Source organism: Myotis davidii, unplaced genomic scaffold (genome assembly GCF_000327345.1).
Source record: "Myotis davidii unplaced genomic scaffold, ASM32734v1 scaffold57, whole genome shotgun sequence".
Classification (NCBI taxonomy): domain Eukaryota; kingdom Metazoa; phylum Chordata; class Mammalia; order Chiroptera; family Vespertilionidae; genus Myotis; species Myotis davidii.
In genome coordinates this window covers 914315-937123 of record NW_006289718.1, presented here as the reverse complement: position 1 = coordinate 937123, position 22809 = coordinate 914315, and the positions used below count along the sequence as shown (strand labels likewise).

Below are 22809 nucleotides of genomic sequence, written 5' to 3'. Positions count from 1 at the left end.
CTGGCTATGAGAGTCAGCTGTGTCTGCAGTGGGAGAGCTTCTGTGCTGGATCTCTAGGGTGGTGCTAATCTAGCGTTTGCCTGAGGCTATCCGGCAAATGGCTCTGTGCAGGGCTTGGGCGGCGCGGGTCCCAAGGGATCTGAGTATTTCACTTCAGCACTGCGCCTCCTCTGAGTCTGGGTATGATATTCTCTTTCCTTCTAGTTGTAGAATTTCCACTCAGCCAGCCTCCCTGTGGTTCTGGATGATGTCTATTCCGTCTTTTAGGTGTAATTTGAATTGGTTGTTTGAGGCAGCAATCTCTGGCGTTAACCTATGCCGCCCTCTTGGTTTCTCTCAGATGTCTTTAGTTTTAAAGTTAGAAAAAGCCTTTTGGTTTTCAGAGCTATTTGAATTTTGGTAAGGGGCTGTGGGTCTGTACATGTACAAATACAAACAAAAAGCCTTTCTGATGGCTTTTCCAGTTCAAAGAGACCCACAATGTTGAGTACTTGAATGGTACAACCTGTAGCTGAAGAAACTTTCACGCATGAATTCAAGAATAAGCCGAAATTCTTACACTGCAGTTACCATTACCGAGAGGAATGTGCTCCCTCTGCTACAGGGGCTTTCCGCTTCCTTTCAGAGCCAACGCAGCACAGAGCCCACTCTCATCAGCATCAGTGGACAGTCTGGCAGGGATTCTCAGCCAAAAGGGCTTGTCCCTTGAGGACAGATGATTCTGACATGCTTGTAAATTAAGAGTCTTTGGTTTCCTCCCCAATAAAAAGACAGTTCTTCTAGCTTGGACAGTGACTGCAATCCTGTACTTTAACTGGCATTTATATTTGTAGCTCTTCAAGAGATTATTTTAAGTCCAGAACATTGACTTTTAGTCCTGGCTGTACCTTAGAAACACATGTGGAGCGTTGTTAAAAATACAGATACAGGCCTGGCTGGTGTGGCTGGGTGGCTGAGTGTCAACCTATGAACCAGGAGGTCACAGCTGGATTCCTGGTCAGGTCACATGCCTGGGTTGTGGGCTTGATCTCCAGTAGAAAGTGTGCAGGAGGCAGCTGATTGGTATTTCTCTCTCATTGATGTTTCTATCACTGTATCTTTCCCTCTTTCTCTCTCTCTGAAAATCAATGAAAACATTAAAAAAAAATAGATATAGGCAGCTCAACATACTTAAGAGACCCAAAGCATCAAAAAGATGACAGTGTTTTCCTCATACATAATTCAGAATAAAAGCAATACTGTATCATGAAACATATGTAAGAAAATCTGTGCACTGATCTCCCAGTGGAGGATGGAGGCGGGAGATGGGACCAAAAAGACAGAGACAGAAAGACAAATTGGGTGGTGGCCTCTCACCCTTCCATGCAGTCGAATAAAGCTTCTATAAGGCTTAAGAGTCTTCAAGCCAAAGTCCGCAGTCAGAGGACCTCTGGGTCTCCCAGGAATGCTCCTCCTTGTCATTCACGGTCAGTGTCTGACAGACACCATAAAAGGCATGGCCTCACTGCAAACCCAGCTGCGATTCCAAAGTGGGGCAGCTGAGCCCTAGGTGAAATACGTTCTCTGTAGTCTTCCTGTATTGAAGTTCTGTGCCACAGATATCCAATGTGGTAAAGGGCACAGTACCCTCAGGAAAACCTTTCCCTGACTAGTGTCTTACAAAGCCCTCCATAACTATTTTTTCTTTTTCCATTGAATTTATTGGGGTTTCATTGGCTAATAACATTTTTTACAGGTTTGAAGTGTATACTTCTATAATACATCATCTGTTTATTGTATTGCGTGTTCACCGTCCAAAGTCAAGTCTCTTTCTTACCATTTATCCCCTCTTTACCCTTCTCTACCTCCCCCCACCGGCTCCCCGATCTCCCTCCACTCCTCAGTCAGAGAAAGACAAATATAATATGATTTCGCTTATATGGGGAATCTAATGAACAAAATAAACAAACAAAACAGAAACAGACTAGTAGATACAAAAAAAAAAACCAGACAGCTGTCAGAGCCCTCCATCATTATTAATCGAACTCCTCACTATCATAGGATTGGAAGAGGAAAGGGGAAACGTAAAATGTTACTTGAATATTTAACACTAACTCACACTTGTAAACAATGTACCAAATGTTTTATTTCTCTCAGTAGTTCATATGCAAATAATAAACTCTCAAAGCATTTTAAAAACACAAAAGACATTATTATACTGTCCCAGGGGATTAACCAAATTAAAATGTTACCAATATTTGAAAATTTATTTTTAAGCCAACTTGAGATGAGGAATTCATAATATTTCCTTAGTTCAATGTTTTGTACATGCCATTAGTACAATAAAATTTCTTAAATATTTAGGGCATTGTCAATAACTATGATTCATATGAAAAATAGATATATCAGATTCCTGATTAAGTCAGTTGTAAAACACAAAATACAGCACACCTGTTATGAAATTGTTTGTAACGCTCTTTTCTTAAACTGCAATTAACTACTGATGAATTCTGTTTAATCCTAGAAGTTTTATAAATGATACTTTTCTTCACAGAAAAAAAGAAAGATGTTGAAAAGAGAGCAAAGATCACCATACTTTATCAAAGGTCAAATATTTAGGGAATCAGTTATTACCTCCTCTTTTTTGGAATCTGCAGTAAATAATAACTAGAAAAAATTTTTTAGCGCTTTAAGGCCAGTTTTTAAAAAAACATGAATAAAGATAGTAAAAACATTACCATATGCCAACAAAAACAGAACAAACCAAGTGTGTTCATATCTTCATTTCATCATCAATTCAGTGATTTGAAATAAATGCCATGTTAAAAACCATGAGCAAATTTAAAGATTCATCCAAGGAAATTAAGTACTTTTGAGAATTTAAAAAGCTTTAGTAGGCAGTATATCTTTAATCAGCATAAGCAAGATGCAGAAAAAACAAAAAAATACTGTAGACTGAATTGATCCTCATAGGCCTGCCCCCTCAAAACACGTATCTACCACTTATTTTCCAGGGTTGTTATATATGCCTTATTTTGCTTATACATAAAGCAACTAGAGGTTTTTCATTCTTCCTATTAAGTATTTAAAATAAATTTCTAGGCATGCATTATAACTGTTCATTTATAATGCCCTTAAAAATCTTTCAACTTATGAAAAACAATTTCTGGAGATATAAAACTATGAAACTTTTCATACTTCTAAATCTTTAAAACTTAAAGTGCAATAGTTTCATGTATCAGCAAATTATAGTTGTGCCATATAAATTCATCTTGAAAGGACATGAAAATAATTTCCAAAATTTTGTAAATGGTACATTATAGAGAGCAGAGCATTGATATTTTAAGTTTTGATTTTTCATGTCTTAATATTGCAATGCAAGGAGGGAAAATAAGCACCAAACCAAACATTTTTATTAGGAGAACAATGTTTTTCATGAGGGAAAAAAAAAAAGGAAACATCATGTCTCCCTTTAGTGGCTTCTCTTCAGTCAATTGCCGCATTTACCAAAAATGTTAGTTCAGTTACTGAACAAAGTATTCAATATTTGTCCAAAGGTTTGTCCAAAACCTCTCAAATAACAATCTGAATCTGAGCTCCTTTCTTATTCTCGAGTAAAGGCTTTAATTAAAAACAAGTCTATTACCATTTGATTCACAATATTAACATTAATGGAAATTTCACTCAGTTGGAAGTGATATTTCTTTAAGGGTCTGACCCATTTGTAGCACTGTAGAGTGGATTATTAACATACACATGGCTACAAAATTAGAGTCAAAACCAAAGGAAAAAAACATGAAAAACCAAGTATCCAGCTATTCTACAAAAAAAAGTCTACAACTAAAGGATTGCTTAAAATGTTCTCTTTGGTAAGATAAAGAAGGGTGGTTCACAGACATGACTGATTTTCTCCCAGGAGCAGCCCTAGGATCTGTGATTACAAGGTACTTAGGGCCTGAGAAGTTTCAGTGATGACTGCTTCCTCAAGTTTTGTTGGTGTCTCATGGACTGTGCATCCTCAATGGCATGACATGCTCTCTGCAAAATAAAGTATTTATTATAAATGGTAAAGAGAAGTGCAGGCTAATTTGGTGGAAGAGAAAGGGACAAACGCAAGAGCTGGAGCTTTCCACACAGGTCCAAGAGTCAAGGACAAGAATATGCCACACGTGTAACGCAAATAAGACTCTTCTGGCATACTGAGCCCAGTATATTATTTTAAGCTCATATATCCATCCAAACATAACTGGAAGATCTTTTGGCAGAAATAATGGGTATTGGTAATGGGTATTGGTAACTATAACCTATTTTTAAAATATCTTTCAGCTAAAAAACTGAGGGGATGTTCTTTGAAATAAGTTGTTTACCTCTGCTGTGGTGGTATCCAGTAGGTAAATTTTCCGGAGACAGGATTGATTGGCACTATCTTTTTTGTGGAACATACTCTGATCCTATTTCAAAAGAAAGAATGACAGAAAAGATTATTTTGGAGGAGAAGAAAACATTCATTACCTTTAATTGGATGCTTAAATGTCAATTCTATTTTATAACCATATAAAATACACATTGTCAGGTAGAATAAAAAATAAGTCATTTTGGTACAAGAACAGTGGTTCCATCTGTGAGTTAGAATTTATGAAATTGGAGGAGTATGCATCTATCTGTATAAAATAATGACTTTTTGCAAGCTATGATATTTACCATCACATCTGACAAATCAAAAACCCTTCCTTCATTTCCGTGGCTGATAGATAAAATTCTTATATAATGCAAAATACATTGGGCTGATTCTCACCACTGATGTGAAAGGGAAGTGATAAACAAGGAAACTGTAATATATCTGCACAGTGACACAGTCTTTGCTAGCTGGAAAACTACGTCTCATTTACTAAGGCACTCTACATTTTGACACTCTACAAGGAGGGAAGGCTAGAATACAAAATACTATAGTTTCACAGTAGTTTCTTTCGTTTGTAAACTTCTATGAAAGAAAACATAAATTAAAAAATAACAGCACTTGCATCTCTAACTATTAAATTTTATGATACATGTTTTTCAGATAGATTCAGTCATAGAGATAACATCGTTACTGTTCAGGAAAAACACCATCTTTGGAGTGACAATTTTTAGTTTCTTGTAAAGAGGTTAAAATAAATTTATAATACATCATATATAAATATATATATAATGTATATATATATACATATATACGTATATCAAAGTAAAGTGAGTCTGAGAACTAAGCAAAAGATGGGCTATCACATTTGCTAATTACCTGCTATATAATTAAAGTTTATTTCTTAGAAAATGATGGGGAGGAAATACTTAAAAGAATTTTATATACTTCAATTGTTTAGCATTCTAAAAATGCCAAATAATAAAACATGGGTGTTTTAGACCTTATATTTATAATAACCTCCTAAATGCCTAAAAAATGGAATCTTTCCAGAAGTACGTGAGATTAGAGCAAAACAGATATTCATATGAAATTAAAAAGACCTTTTATTTACTAATGCTTCATTCTCCCCAAAGAGGAAGTATCAGCACCCTAGAATTATCAGTAGATAGAATTGATATTTCACTCCACACAATCAAGGATTGCCAGAAAATAGTGTACAGTATCTCAATAAGTCACTTATACCTTTTCTTACATTTCAGCCAATAACAATCCTTCAAATATTTTGTGTAGTTAACTTTTAAAAAAAAAAAAAGAGTCAAAAACACTGGTTTCCACTCATTTAACACAGGTTCGATTCTGGTCAAGGGCATGTACCTGGGTTGCGGGCACATCTTCAGTGGGAGATGTGCAGGAGGCAGCTGGTCGGTGTCTCTCTCTCATCGATGTTTCTAACTCTCTATCTCTCTCCCTTCCTCTCTGTAAAAAATCAATAAAATATATTTTAAAAACGTGACTCTAGTTTTCTTACCTTAACTGAAATGTTTAGCAGGTTCCCATTGACACTCGGAGGAAATACAAAATCTTCAAACAGACACTGCCAGTCTATGCACATAAGGCCAAGAATTTCAACCTCCTTTATACACACCACTCGCCTATTTTACAAAAGGAAACAAAAACATAAGATAAAGACTGTTAATGATTACTGCTAATATTTCACTCTGCTGGATGGAACAGGTAGTAGTACTCAGTAAACAATATAACTTGGCATTAAAAATAGTATGCTTCACATAAAAAGTCTAGATAAAGAGCAAATATGGCACCTACCAATTAACAAAGCAGACTTTCAAAAATTTTGCTTCTGCTAATCTTGCAAAATTTACAAAAGTGTCATTTTTTTAAAACTGAGCAAAATACTGAAATCATCTTTTAAACACACAGAAACAGGTTGTACTCTCATCTGGCAAGCAATAAAGGCAGAAGCTCCTGAAAATGTCTTACTTGGAAAATTATTAATTGCTCTTTACTGTCAATCATTTATGCCTTCCAGTCAAGAAAGAATGTGCAGGAAATGTCACAAACCTCAAATGTCAGCAAAGATTCATGTTAGGCCTACTAATAAATATCAGGTTTGAATACTTTAACACTAATGTACTATATCACAGAGTAAGTATCCCATTTTACTCAATTGCAATAAAAAAATAACAATTGTTAAAGTGTATACACACTGATTTCCCAGTGTGTGATTCAGATTAATTACCAATATAACTACACTCGGCTCTAAAGGGTCTCTAACAGAAAGCAAAACTAGGAAAGTAGAACTGTTAATTCTACAGTAGCTAGGGTGCCAGAGAAACAAAAAGGATAGGGTTTCTGCTTGAGAGGTACTCGGGAGGCTAGAGGGGAAACAAACATGTAAATACATAAAACAGGTGAGTGCGACAGCAGAGTTTGCAGAAAAATTCTGACGCACAGAGAGGAGGCCTGGTTGTGCTGGTAAAGAAGGTGGCGTTAAGAGCTGATTCTCAAAGGAAAGAGGTTTCTAGGAGGGAAAGGGAAATTCAAGCCCAGACAAAGGGAGCTGGGCACTGACATACACAGCGCTACAAAAAAGGGAGGTTTATCCGAGGAATGTGGGGGACTAGCTAGAGCACCAGAGATATACAAAGGTGAGAGAATTTGCTTAGTGACAGATCTGGAGGGGATTGTTTTTCCATTTTAAGAAATTTTGACTTTAACCTACAGGCAATGGGAAGTGACATGATATAATTCCTTACTTCAGAGTCAGCTCTAGTGGTCATGGAGGAGAGGTGGGGTAGATAATCAAGGTAGGAAGTTATGTCAATAATCCAATCAGGAAACAGTGAGAGCCTCCATTAAAGCAGTGGCTGTGAGAAGGGGGGGGGAGGGGTGGGGAAACTCAATTCTAGATATTTATAAGGTAGACAGTCCTATGAACTTGGTGACCAATGGAGTATGGGAACCAAAATAGACCCGTGGCACCACAATTCTCAGCAGAGGTGCTAGTAAAATTGTGGGCTTGTTTGGGATTGTCTTGTGCACTGCAGGGAGTTCAGCACCCCTAGCCCCGGCCTACTAAACGCCCTCCAATCACTAGGACAACCTCCAATACATTCCAAACAGTCTCTAGGAACTGGGTTCCACTCCCGCTTCCTCCTGCCCTAGTAGAGATCAGATGATGGAGTTAAAACTCAAAGATACCCATTACAAATCACTGTGTCAAATGCAATTCACCATTCCAACCCTCTTAAATTTCTCCCTTCTCTTGATCACACCAATAATATAATTGTTCTTCTTCCACCTTAAATCTTTATTTTCCTTCTCCGTGTTTACCACAGCTCAAATCTTGGTCGTCTTCTATTTAACACCTCAGGGTCCAAGATCTCAACTCCAAATCTTTATCCAAACATCAAGGGTCTATATCTGTGTCTCTGCTACTGAGGCATCTATACTTTGACATCTCAAAGCCACATCGAAGTCAGTCAATTCAAACAAAATTTTAAAAATCGTCGTTTCACTCAAATTACTGTAAATGGTAATATCAACGCTCTTGCTATTCAAGCCCCAAACCACAAAATTATCTTGCATTCCCTTCTCCTCCACGTTCACTCAGTCACCAAGCCCTGGTCCTGTCAGGCTGCCCCTCTGCATTCATCCTCATTCTTTTAGGTTTGTCCCTCATCACTTCCTATCAGGACAACCACAATCTCTGAGGTAGAGAGAATTCCAAGATGGGTCACGAGGGTAAAGCCCTCATGAATGGAATTAGTGCCCTTATCAAAGAGGCCTGAGAAAACGCCCTTGCACCTTCTGCCACATGAGGACACAGTGGGAAGAACCATCTAGGAACCAGGAAGTGGGCCCTCACCAGACACAGACAGCACCGTGATCTTGGACCTCCCAGCCTCCAGAACTGTGAGAAATAACAATCTGTTGTTAAGCCACCTGTCTCTTGTATTTTGGGAATAGCAGTCCAAACAGACTAAGACAGATGGTTTAAAAAAAAAAGTCTGCTCAGAGAACAATTTCCTAATGAAGATTACTAAAATAAAATATTATGTAGGAGTTAGGACCAACTAGTGGAACTGCAGGCTAATAAATTTAGGTCAGGAGAACTCATATTTTATTTCCAATAACTGATAAAAAAATATCAAGACAAAATTTTGGATGAATTTCAATATAGAAAAATTAAAAGTCCTATGTATTGAAAAACTCATTAAAATGTTAATGATATATTGGCTGAAAGGGGCTAATATCATTAATTTATATAATGCTTTTTAAATTCAGTAAGAAAAAGACTAACATAATGAAAAACGAGTAAAGGATATGAATAAGCAATTCACAGAACATAAAATACAAATGGAAGGATGAATGTTTTAAAATATTCATACTCATTATTTTCTACCCATTAAATTAGCAAAAACAAAAAAGTTTAAATAACATCTCATCTTGCAAAACATAGGAGAAAGGATTCCCTCAGGTACTATTAGTTATATGTAAAAAAACTAACACAGCCTTTCTGATAAAATAACTTGGCAATAAATAGAAATAGCATCAAAAGTCTTCACAACTTTTAACTCAACAATCCCACTGATAACAATTTATCTGAAAGAAATAATTATAGAAAAAATACTTAGCTGCAAAGATGTGTTCATAATAATACAATATTAGGAAAGAGAAAATCAAATGTCAAATAGGCAGTATTTGAATAAGTTATAGTATATCCATAAATACCATATTATATACTCATTAAATATCATGTTGTCACAGAATATTTAATGGTTTGGCAAGATGATCACAAATATACTTTTAAGTGAAAAACCTAGGTTAATTAAATGTATATGGTGCGGTTTTTTTATACATAGTTTTTATAAAATACATATACTACAAAAATCTGATATACCAGCTAGTATTTCTGGATGAAGGGACCGCTGCTAAAGGTTATTTTTACTAGTTATCATTGAAATCAGGACACTTTTCAGAATGAAAGGGATAGCCACTAATAGTTACATTGGGACAAAAAGTACAAACCAGCTCTGTCCAAGGCTAACCGCAGCTTTAGTTATTTTCATTTTCTTAATTATTTTCTATATCAGGAGTGGGCAAACTACAGCCTCTAAGCCAAATCCAGTCCATGGCCTATTTTAGTAAATAAATTTTACTGGAACACAGCCACAGCTACCCTGTTCATTACCTATTGTTCCTGGCTGTTTTCCCACTATAAGGACAGAGTTTAATATAGACCGGAAACATGAGATGGCTTTTGAAGCCTAAATTCTTAGTACTGGCCCTTTAAGGAAATTGTGTTGATTCCTGATCTATATTATCTACAATGAATAAGCATAACTTTAACTTAATAAAAATTCAGCTTAATAAAAATTGAGTTATTTTTAAATGCTGATTTTGGAAGCAATGCTATTTTATGTACAACATTAAAAATCAAACAGATCAAAATATTGACAACCACCTGAATCAAAGAAATTTCTGTTAGAGTCTACAACAAGGAGACTATGTCATTGTCCTGGTCAGGAATGTTATTTTTCTGATTGTCTTCTGAAAAGCTCTATGAGAGACTGGATTTAAAATTATCATGATTTTTCGATTTACTTGAAGAAAAACCAAAAGTTTAATCTATAATAATAAAAGGGTAATATGCTAATTAGACCAGAGGGAAGCTGGTGCCGGCAGCCGGGGAAGGAAGGCCTACTCTTGCACGAATTCCATGCATCGGGCCTCTAGTGTATTAGTAATGTATACAGTACTATTCCCACAAAATGCCTAATCAAACAAATATTAAGTATTACCAAACAAAAACCAAAAATTTAACATTTCCATTGCCCAGTGTTGATACACAATTTTAAAATGAATTAACACACTGCTATTGCAGCTAAGTACAATACACAATACAAATAAACATTGTTTTTGGTCTAGTCTAATGGATGTAATATAAAATTTTAAGCATAAAAAATAAATGATTACTTGTCAAGCCTGCCAAAACTGCTTCTTAGATTGTGAATATTTTGAATATTTTGAAAATATTGTGAATATTTTAATTTCTTAATTAATGGGCAAATCAGATGACTGATTCTCTTTTTAAAAAGGCTTGTAGAGCCCTGGCTGGTGTGGCGCAGTGGGTTGGGTGTCATCTCCTACACTAGGAGGCTGAGGTTCAATTCCCAGTCAAGGGCACATGCTGGCTTGATCCCCAGTGGGGGGCGTGCAAGAGGCAGATCAATGTTGTGTTTTCACATGGAAGTCTCTCCCTCTCTCTCTCTCTCTAAAAATCCATTAACTATTTTTTTAAAAGCTTTTAAAAAAAGCTTGTAGGTTTAAGTCTAAATCCTATCATTTTAGCTTTACTTTCTCTCCTTCCCAATCAAATATATTTAAATGCATTAGTAAGAAACCTAATGCAGATTTTGCTTACTGTAAGTACTTTGCCTTAGTCCGACAAAATTACATAACTTAGAAAGTTTTGAAAATTATTAATCTATAATTATCATATTATCATTTTGGAATGAGTGACATAGAGAAAATAAACAGTAGTTCAAAGTTCTTTTACTTGGAAAAATTATCTACAACTCCCAAAACACTTAGAAAAAAATGGAATAAAACTACAGAAATAATTATCATCCTTTAAAAAAAACCTATGCTTATCATCCAAAATAAAACTTAGTGAGAAAAAGTGATTCATGAATTCACCCTCCATAAGTAAATTTATAATCTATAATAATAAAAGGGTAATATGCTAATTAGACTGGACATCATTCCAGATGTCCTTCCTGACAAAGCCGGGACAGGAGGAAAGATTGCCAGGATCCCGGGAGCCTGCGAGCAGCCTGAGGAAAGCCAGCTGGGGTCCCTGGTGCCTGTGGGCGGCCAGAGGAGAGAAGCAGCCCGGGTGCCGGGTGCTGGAGGGAAGCCAGTGCTGGCAGCCGGGGGAAGGAAGGCCTACTCTTGCACGAATTTTTGTGCATCGGGCTCTAGTTCACATATAACCATATGGCTATTGAATTTATGAAATCTATTCTAGACACTATTTTTTAGTAGTTTTGTGACTTGGATAAGCCCCTAAGCCATGCTGACTCATAGTTTCAGCATCTCCAAAATGAGAGGGTCTAAACCAGTGATATCAAAGGAGCCATCAGCTCAGTGTTTTTGCGAGTCTATGACAATGAATATTTTGCAGTTGGAATATAGTTCTCCACATCCTCTAACATTTTAGTCTTCAAAATTCTTAAGATCTATATCATTGGCAATTGGAAAGATGTCACTTAAAGTTAATACCTATTTGTAATCATAAGGACTGTCCTCTTGCTTCCAGAAATAGCGCAATGATATCGATACATCTCTCCTTCTAACTTTTTGACATGATTCTGAAAAGAAAAACACACACAAAAAACCCCTCAAGATGTAAATAATACATGCATTCAAACAGTATTTTTAATATTGTATATTAGCTAATTTTAATAACAATGTTAGGAAAAATATTAGGAACAAAGCACAATTCCACATAGTCTCGTGTGAAGCTAAAAAAATATTCATCACATGTTTATAAATTACCTTCCACTGTTCCTTAAAAGACAAATATGTATTAAATGCTTACTAAGTGATCTTCTGGTAAATTAACATTTCATTCTGTGATAACTTAGAAATTTTAGACTATCTACCAGAAATAATCACACATTTTCATTCATGAGAATATGAACATATGCTAAAACTTGGACATTAATATTACAGGGGTTCTTAACCTGGGGTCCATGGAAACATGTTGGCAGGGCTATGAACAACCTAAAATAGAATATAAAATTTTGAAAATGTGGTTCTGCAACTTCTTTCAGATGATGGTTCATATTTTTCATCTGATATTTTTAAATGTCTGTGATCCTTCTCAAAGGCTAAGAACCACTGCTTTTACATAGAGGTAGATATACACATAATAAAATTCCAAGATAACTGATCAATTTAGTGTTTTGAGTATTTAGTTTTATAGGTTACATATGCATGAGTATATGTATGTATCAAATTATGTTCCTGAGAGAGAAGAAAATTTAATATAAAGACACATAAAAAATTTCTAAGATTTCAAATAGCTGCTACAATTTATTGCTAACAATTACAAACATAAAATAATTCAAGTATAAATAGTAGCACATTAAAATACATTTGTTTACATTTCAACCATCTCAAAACTACTTAGTCAACACATTAAAAACAAACAGTTATGTTTTATAACTAATGTTAATGAAATATTATTGATATTATCTGTAACGTATAATTAAAGATTAGATAATTAAGATATATGTAAGCAGAAAACATAAATATACCCAATAAATAAGACCTTAATATTTTTCCATCCCCCAAGACCTTAACATTTTATAACTAAGAATAACCAAGAATATAACACCAATATTAATAGATAATGTAATCAATAACAATCACAAGCAGATCTGTTATTATTTCCATTTTAAATACACGTTTTTTAAAGGCCCTTGGTTCCCAGTCATTCTTTGACGATTATAAAAAGCTATGGACAGAGATGGATCCTCAAAGAACTGAGGTCTCATCTTCAGAATGAATCTCAGAGAAGCGGAGTTTAGCAGTTACTTGTTTTACATTAAGCTTGTGTGAATTAGCTAAAATCTGTTAACATCTATAACTTAATTTATTTAATAAAGAGAGAATGGAAAATAAATATAATAATTTAGTAAATTTATTTTCAATGTTGGAATGTAAATATGTAAAATTTTTGGATTTTAGATGCATTATACAAAAAATACTACCAACTTTCCATCATTCATGCACTTTCATTAGTTATCAATCTATTGCTATCTTTAAACTATTGAAAGCTTTTAAAGTATAATTTATCACCATAATATACTATAGAAACCTTGTTTTTTAAGCAGTACTAAAATCCACTACACTCTGAGATTCAGATTAAGATAGTCACTGATGGCAGCAAGATACCAGATTAGTTAATAAAATATTCACTCTCTCTTCCCAAAATGCATCTTGAGGAATTTACAATCTTTAGCAAAAGCATTCATTTTATATTTCAAGTAAATTCTAAGGAAATAATACAAGATATGAAAAAGCAATGTATATAATAATGTTTCATTATTACTGTTATTAAAATAACAGAAACAACTTTAATGTCAAGAATTAGGAATGGTCAAACACACAGTACATGGTTACCTTAATAGATGGTAATGCAAGAACTAAGAATGAAATATTTCTATGAACATGAAAAAATATAATTAAAATGAAAAAGCAAGAAACACCATTTTAAATATTATATAATCATATGTATGAGAACCAAGATGAGTATGAAATAAGATCTGGCCATATAGATATGTGTGTGTGTGTGTGTGTGTGTGTGTGTGTATGACATATAGTAATTATTCTAGGAGGAGAATAAGCAAAATATATCCTATAAAAACACAGTATATGATTTAGTAACTTTCAAAGCTGGGCATTAAATAATACAGAGCAATAATCAGAAGAAAAAGAAAATGGAGAAAATAAAAAAATTCCCAAATAAATATTTAGAATGTACCCATATAACAAATCAAGGCTAGGAGGAAATAATTTTATACTCTAGTTCTCTTTAATATTTAGACATTATGTTATACTTAGTCTCTTAAGGACAGAAGTCTTATTTCTTTTGTATATCCAGCACAGTCTAGATAATCAATAAATACATCATAAATAACTGATTATAGCAAGATGGGCAAGGGATGAAAAAGCCTACACTTGTCACTCATTGAGAATAATTACCAAGTCATCTTATTAATATACAATCACTCTATTTCCTCCAGTAACTAAAATAACATATAAAAGTTTAAAAGATGTCTGATATTAACAAAAACTAATAAATCAGACAAGATAACTACATTTAGCTTTAAATATAAAAAGCTTCTTGAAGTTTTGTGCTTATTCATAAGCAGTTGTAAAACGGATCATTACAAGGAAAAGTTTAACAATATAAAAAGCTAAACATACAGAAAGTAAACAGTAAGTTAAAAAATGTTTAACAAGTTAATACAATTTCCCAAAAATCAAGTCTCATTAAAATTGCAATATATCCAGGTAAATTAAAAATAGTTACTTTTACCTAAGAAGGAAAAGTAATTATTAGTGATGATTAAAGACAGCATCTTGAATTAGTTATTGTGCCAGATTCTTACAGAAACTGTATATGCAGGGACTTTTTTGCCAATTCTCAATTATGTAGGCACAAGAAAAATTTGTCAGCTAGAGTTTTAGGCTGGTCTTTGGATATCATTCTTTTTTCTTTAAAGTGCTTGTTTTAAATGTGAAGCATTTAATTTACTCTTTTGCTAATTATGGTTTAAAATATAATTAAAATGAAAAAAGCAAGAAACACCATTTTAAATATTATATGATCATAAGTATATGAATCAAAAATAGATATAATCCAACTGACCAGCTATATGCTAACAGTTTCATTCTCTTCAAATGTATAACACATTAAATCTAAATTTATACTTTGGTTTCAATTTGGGGGAAAAGAATGATAACTTATTATGAAAATTAACTATGAAGGCACTAATTTCAAAATCATTTATGGTATTTTGTTCTCATTAAGATAAGGAGGACTTAAAAACAAAAAGGGTTAGCTTTTAAAAATAAATAAATCTATGAATTCAAGTGCCACATAAGCAATTTGTCTAATTACATGTTCAACTTCTATTTACATTAATTAAAAGTAATATAACTGTGAAATTAGCATAACCAACAAGGAGATTCAATTTTTGAAAAGTATAAATGCTAAAGGCTGAGAATATATGTACATAATTATAAAATGATTGCCATTTATCTAGCAAGAATACCAAGAGTTTTTAAAAGGAAAAAAAGTAAGGAAACACATTCTCAAAATTCATTGACAGACATAGAACAACTAACTAACACTTCAGTTATTAAAACATACGCCCCAGTTAATACTTCCATAACGTGGGTAAATTTAGGGTTATTTATGAAACAAAGTTATGTAATTCCATCATCAGGACTAATAAGCCAAAGAATACATAATACATTGGACATAATTTCCTTTATCCAACTTTAACTGAAATGTACATGAATGCCACAAGAAAAGATACAATTTTCAAAATAATAGTTAAAATGTGTGCTTCTGAGCTCAATTAAAGTCTTTCACCAACTAAATGGAGAAAAGAGTTGATTTTTCTGCATTACTTAATCTGTTATATTGATCTCTTACTCCTATATAGTATTATCATGAATACCATTTTTATTTGTAGTCAAGACACTACAATAAAAAGTTCGGATTTTTATTTTTAAAAAAGCTCATGAAAATGGATTCTCAACCTAAATAAATCAAAGACAGTCAATTAATACCACAGTTTGTTTTGATTTTTAAGGATGAAATCAAGTAGTGGTATAGGAGACATTTACTCCTGTATTTCCAGTTCTTGCTGTGTAGGCAGAAAAAGAAAGAAAATAAAGTTAGAAGCATGCAGATAAATAAAATGTAATCACATATAATAAAAGCCATAGACTAATAACAATGAAGAGTCATTTTATTTTAAAATGAAAGTAGAAAAATATTAATAAATTTATTTTGGGGGAAAGCTAATCATTGGAGTATATTTATACAGGTCTATTTTATTTAAATACAGTAAAAACTAAAAGCCAAAAAAATCCTTTAAATTTTTTAAGGCTTGAAACTATTATAATTGTACATAATCTTTTTTTCTCTCCTCCAGCTTCTGTTTATCTAAGTAAATCTGGATTTACAGAGTAGTCCAAATAAGTAGATTTGGTTGGGATAAAAGAAAGCAGTGAAATTCCAGTAATTAGCTACAAAGCAGAAAGCCAAAGTTAACAATGTTAACTAAATGAACTATCACACAAATAGTAATAAAGCCTACAACTTCTTTTAATATTATCCTTTCTGTACAAAAAAAGCTTTGCGCCTGTGCAGAAAAAAGATTACCAGTTATTCCCATTTAACACATTACACTATAATAAAGCAATCAAATTCTACTCTACAAACCACGTTCCTTGTGTAATCTCTAAAAAAGTTCATGAATGAGGAACTTCACGAACCACCCATGAAATTCTGATCCTAGAAATCTTTAAAATTAAATTTCACTCATGACCATAAGAACAGAACTTATACCTCATATAAATCATAGCCCTCGGATTCCTGTCTGTCGTAGGGGCGAATGATGCCGTCTTCATGGATCAGGCGAGGGGGACGGAGTCTGGACACTTCCTCAGTTGACTCTGCTGCCCTGTATAAGGCATCAGAATAAGTATAAGAAACTGTGAGAATCCTTCAAAATAATACAAGTATATATGTTGATAAAACACTGTACTATGCTCCATATTACATCAGTATTTGATAAAAACAATCAGAGTACTTTTAAATAACTTGTCCCAAATAATGCAACAAATATTAAAACCAAGTCTGTCTGACTCCAACCTCTCCCAGCTATTAAAAAAAAAGAAAGAAAAGAAACGTCAAAGAATAAAGGCAAAGACTAGGTTGTCCATTCTTTGTATCCTTGGTGTGTAGCATATAGTAGGTATCAATAAACATTCATTGAGAAAAAAGAGAAATTTAGGCATAAACAATGTCTCCTCTTATTCCTTTCTGGTGGCACTCTACTTAGTGAACCTGTCATACAGGAAGCAAAATATTTACGTAGTTATGTATCCCTAGCAACAATTAGCACACAGACACATATCTTGCACATAGTATGTACTTAATTACCTCTGAATTCCCTGGAAGGTACTGCTGGCCATATCTATGATTCCTCCAGTGGGACCAGCCACAGCACCCACAAGCCCTTTTCCAATTCCTTTAAAGAATCCAGCAGCTCCTTCCTTTTTGGCACCTTCATAAAACCAAAGACAATGAATGTATAAAGATATTTTTAAATAATCAAGTTTGAACACAACAGAAGCCTGAGTAAAATGCCAAAATGCTTATTCAAAAAGCTTCCAAAATTTGGCTTTCTGAAGAAGTTAAATTTAATGACAACATGATAATCAGTGGTTCTCAAAGTGTGTTAAAAATGCGCACTTAGGCCCCATCCTAGACCTACTGAATTAGGAACTCTGGGAGTGGTCCCAGAAATCTGTTTTTATTAATCCTTACCCAAGGATATCCCCCTCCCTCCCCCCATCGAGTTTTAAAGAGAGTGGAAGGGAGGGAGGAGAGAGAGAGAGAGAGAGAGAGAGAGAGAGAGAGAGAGAGAGAGAGAGAAACATTGATGTGAGAGACACATCAATCAGTTGCCTCTTGTACACGCCCTGACCAAGGCTGGAATAGGGCCTGCAACCCAGGTACAAGCCCTTGACTGGGAATCAAACGCACACCTTTCAGTCTACAGGCAATACTCTAATCATTTAGCAACCCAGTCAGTGCAGCAATCTGTTTTAATAAACCTTCCAGGTAATCCTGAGGCATGTTCAAATTTATAATTAGTAACTCAAGAGTATTTGTGACTAGAAGGTCTAAGAACTGACCAGAAAATATCTTCTTTTTTTATGCCAGCCGTCAGAAAATTTTTCAAGTAGTGTACATTATATATATATATATATACACACACACACACACACACACACTAGAGGCCTGATGCACGAAATTCAAGCAAGGGGCTTGGCCCCCGCAGCCCCAGCTTTGTCCTGAAGGTCATCCAGAAGGACATCCAGTCTAATTAGCATATTATTAAGCTTTTATTATTATATATATGGTATGTGTGAACTTTACTGAAATATAATTCATATACCATACAATGTACTCATTAAAGTATAAATTAAATATTTTTAGTATATTCAGAGTTGTGTAACCATCACCAGATTCAATTTTAGAAAATTTTTATCATTATTAGCAGTCATTCCCCATTTTCCCTGACCCTTCCCCATCCGATCTTATGCAATTTACCTCCTTTCTCCCACCAGTCAAACCTAGGCAGTCACTAATCTACTTTTTTTCTATCTCTATGGATTTGCCTATTGTGGACCTTCCTACAATTGGAATCATTCAATAGGTGGTATGTTTAGCCTTCCCACTTGCCATCATGTTTACAAGGTTCACCACCTTATACTGTATAGACCAGCCGTGGGCAAACTACAGACCGCGGGCCAGATCCGGGCCATCTGAAATGAATAAAACTAAAAAAAAAAAAAAAGACCGTACCCTTTTATGTAATGATGTTTACTTTGAATTTATATTAGTTCACACAAATACTCCATCCATGCTTTTGTTCCGGCCCTCCGGTCCAGTTTAAGAACCCATTGTGGCCCTCGAGTCAAAAAGTTTGCCCACTCCTGGTATAGACAGTTCCCAACTTACAATTGTTCAAATTATGATTTTTGACTTTACGATGGTATGAGAGCAATATCCATTCGGTAAAAACTAATTCAAATTTCCTGAGCTAGCAGTATGCGGATGATACTGTCTCATGATGCAAGGCAGCATCAGTGAGGCTCAGCTCCCAGGTGGCCATGTGATCATGTGGGTAAGCAATCAATACTTTAAAGTGTAGTAGTAAATGCATTTTTGACTTATGATATTTTAAACTTAAAATTGGTTTATCGGGACATAACTGCATCATAAGTTGAGAAGCATCTATACTTGATTTCTTTTTACATCTGGACAATGTTTCATTATATCAATATACCACATTTCATTTATCCATGCATTAGTTGATGAACATTTGGGTTGCTATTATAGTCTGGCTACTATGAATAATGTTTCCATGAATATTTATATACAAGTTTTGGGGCAAACATGTTTTAAATTCTCTAGGGTGTATAGCTAGGAGTGGAATTGCTATGTCATAAAATATAACACCATATATTTACTTTCAGTTGTCCCAATATTATTTGTTGAAAGGCTATTTTTTCTTTATGAAATTATCTTGGCACGCTTCTAAAAAATATATTCACCATAAATGTAAAGGTTTATTTCTAGAATCTCAATTTCATTGATTCAGCTATATGTTTATTCATATGCTAGTACCACACTGTCTTAGTTACTGTAACTTTATAGTAAATTTTAAAATTAGATGGTACAAGTCCTCAACTTTGTTCTATTTTTTCAAGATTGCTTTGGCTATTTGCAATCCTTTAAATTCCTGTTTAAATTTTAGAATCAGCTTATCAATTTCTATAAAGAAGCCAATTGGGATTTTGATACATATTGCACTAAGTAAAGCAATGTGGTTTTTAAAATAGGATAAAAAAATAAGTTAGTAGCTATTGAAGGTCCACAGCAATCTAGTTTATGAACTTCCTGAATATAACATTTGAAGTCTAAATTACAGTCTACTACTTAACCCCTCTACTTTCTGAGAAAAGCATATTCATTAAACAATAATTTAGAACTATGAACATAAAATTAATCAGAAATCCTCCCAATCAAATACCTATTAGCAATAAAATTTACTATGTTTACCATGCATCAACTCTTCAGAGCCTGTACATGAGGGAAAGATTATCAACCTACCTTCCATAGGTTTTGTTATTATTCCAGTCACTCCACCAACAACTCCCTGAAAGAGAAATCAATCATACAGTCAAACTTGAATGAGGGTGCTTAATTTTAAATCAACCACTAGAGGTCTCTACAGACACACTAGAAAAAAACCAAAAAAACAAACCAAAAACCCAGGAGTACTTATTTGATAATGTGAACATGTACATAGAGGTGAACACTATGATTTTTAAAATGTCACAGAAAATGTTAAATGAAAGCAGCTTGTAGAAGTAATATTTTATAACAGAAAGAACAGTAAAGCAGGTGAAAAGATTATTTTTGTTGTTATTTCATATGGTATTTTTTATTTATTTTTTCAATTACAGCTTACATTCAATTATTATTTTGTATTAGTTTTGGGTGTTAAATCTGTTTCTATAAACTGCAAAATGAGTGAGTTGAGCCAAATTATCCATAATATCTACTTATAAATTTTAATGAGATTACTTATAACTTAATAAAAGTGTGGAAAATTGATAATGAAGGGACCCCTGAAAGATTTTGAGGAGACAACATACAACATTACAAATCACTGGCACAAACACAGCAGGTATAGCTTCCTGAAATTTCCAAAATTAAAATAGTAATATATCTATACATTCCCAGTAATTGTCAAGTAGTGGCATTAATTAAAACTACCTGCATATTATATAAACATATAAAAAAAGAACTAAAGGAATACACCCTATTGAAAAGATTAGATACCCCTGCAAAGAGGTAAGGGGTGACCAAAGAGTACTTTGAGCTTACCTATAATGATTTCATTACTTATTAAATATAAAAGGAAAAATTATGTTTTTATAATTACTTATAAGGAGAATGTTCATATGTAATCCATAATTAAACCATATTCATATATTACCTGCATAATTTTTTGTTTCTTTGTTTGAAAATGTGATTAACCCCTCTACCCAATAATGGCCTACCTGCTTAACTCTAAGTATATTATGAATTAGATTTATATTCCTTATTGTGCTATAGTCACAAAATTTATTGTAATGTTTGTCCTAAAAGTTTTTTTTAATATTTTAACTTACCATTTAGACACTAACTCCCCACTGTGTGTGTGTGTGTGTGTGTGTGTGTGTGTGTGAATGGTTTTGGGGGGGAATGCATTTGTTATTGCTGTTGACACTGTTACAGATGCCCCCTATCCCCCTCCCTTTATCCCCTTCAGACCTTGCTCTCCCCCTGACCCCCAAGCCTTCACCACATTGTTGTCTCTGTCCATGGGCTGTACATATATGTTCCTTGACTAATCTCTTCCAGTCCCCCGCCCCGCCACCTATCTCCCCTCTGAGGTCTGTCAGTCTGTTCCAGGTATCCATGCCTCTGGTATAATTTTTAAAGTACTGAGAAGTAGTAATGGCAGTTTCTGGTTAATATACAACTTCTACACCTCCCTTCCACAGAATGGTCCATTAATGATGACCTAAACTCCTCCTCCCCACAGGTATCATCATTTGCCATATTTCTCTGCTTATATATTTCTTCCCTTCCACACCAGTGCTAACCCGCCATCATTATGGGGTTTTCACTCCAACCCAAGTGCCAAACTAAGTCTGCAATTTTGGGGATAGATCTGATGATGATAATGGAGGAGGAAAGCAAAAAGGAAACAGAAAAGTTCACAATGCATCACTACTGCCACTCTAACAGATATCGGCTCTCAAGCAGTATTCCAAGGGTACATATCTGAAGTGTGCATAAAAGTCGAGGGCGTCTTGAGGATTCAGCATTAGACTTACACGCAGGAAGCCCTTTCCTCCTCTGGCCAAGCTGTCTCCAAAATCTTTAGGTTGTCGACCCATCTCTTCTCTTCTTTTTTGCTGATATTCCTTGTCCAATGTAATTGCTGCCAAACCTTTTCCAACAGAACCGGTGATTCGAGATACAACTCCTGCTGCACCACCTATCAAAAGGCCCAGAGAAGTAAGCTGCATTATTTCTTTAACAAGCATTACCACTGTACATAGCATACGACTGCTTAAACTAACCATTGCTTAAAATTCTGTCTCATACATAAAAATGCAAACATTTATTTTTTGTTTCCCATTTACCAAGAAGAGGAATAAAATTATTTAAAGTACATGGATTCTATACTACAAAGACATAAAAAAATCCAGCAAATCAGTGTTAAATTACTTTCCATTTAAGAACAAGAGAACACATCTTTTAAAAGGATTAGAAAAGTCATCTTTTTATAAAATACAATAATTTGTTTTTCATGAACAATTAATTTTATAATCTATACTAGAGGCCTGGTGCACAAAATTCATGTGGGGGGGAGGAGGGGGTGTCCCTCAGCCCGGCCTGCACCTTCTTGCAATCTGGAACCCCTCAGGGGATGTCCAACTGCCGGTTTAGGCCCAATCCCATTGGACATCCCTCTCGCAACCCAGGACCACTGGCTCCTAACTGTTCACCTGCCTGCCTGCCTGATCGCCCCTAACCCCTCTGCCTGCCTGCCTGATGACCCTAACTACTCTCCACTGCTGGCATGATCACAGCCGCTCGCCTGCCTGCCTGATCGCCCCTAACTGCCTCGCCTGCCTGCTTGATCACCCCTAACCTCCTCTGCCTCGGCCCCTGCCGCTGTGGCTTCATCTGGAAGGACATCCGGAGGTCGTTTGGCTGTCTGCTCTAATTAGCATATTATGCTTTTATTATTATAGATATATGAAAGGCTAATATGCTAAGGGTCCAACCGTCTGACTGGTCGCTATGACGCGTACTGACCACCAGGAGGCAGATGCTCAATGCAGGAGCTACTGAGCAGTCGTGACTTGGCAGTGGAGGTTCTCAGGTGACACATCCCGAAACCAGAGAGGAGGGAGCCTGATTCCTCACGGGGCCATGTGATTCCACCTTCGGCCCTGGGTTA

At 34.8% G+C, this 22809-nt stretch overlaps 1 protein-coding gene across 1 annotated transcript in view; it reads right to left on the bottom strand.

Annotated features, from left to right (window-relative positions):
- Window positions 1–2227: 2227 nt before the first annotated feature.
- VPS13C (vacuolar protein sorting 13 homolog C (S. cerevisiae)) overlaps window positions 2228–22809 on the bottom strand; it is a 173292-nt gene continuing 152710 nt past the window's right edge. Inside the window, exons 78-85 of the mRNA XM_015563005.1 lie at window positions 21674–21837; window positions 19896–19941; window positions 17154–17277; window positions 16557–16671; window positions 11684–11772; window positions 5907–6030; window positions 4347–4430; window positions 2228–4017 (exon numbers count right to left, since the gene is read on the bottom strand). Of these exons, the coding sequence (XP_015418491.1) occupies window positions 3928–4017; window positions 4347–4430; window positions 5907–6030; window positions 11684–11772; window positions 16557–16671; window positions 17154–17277; window positions 19896–19941; window positions 21674–21837 (836 nt within the window). The 3' untranslated portion in view covers window positions 2228–3927. The remainder of the gene's footprint in view (window positions 4018–4346; window positions 4431–5906; window positions 6031–11683; window positions 11773–16556; window positions 16672–17153; window positions 17278–19895; window positions 19942–21673; window positions 21838–22809) is intronic.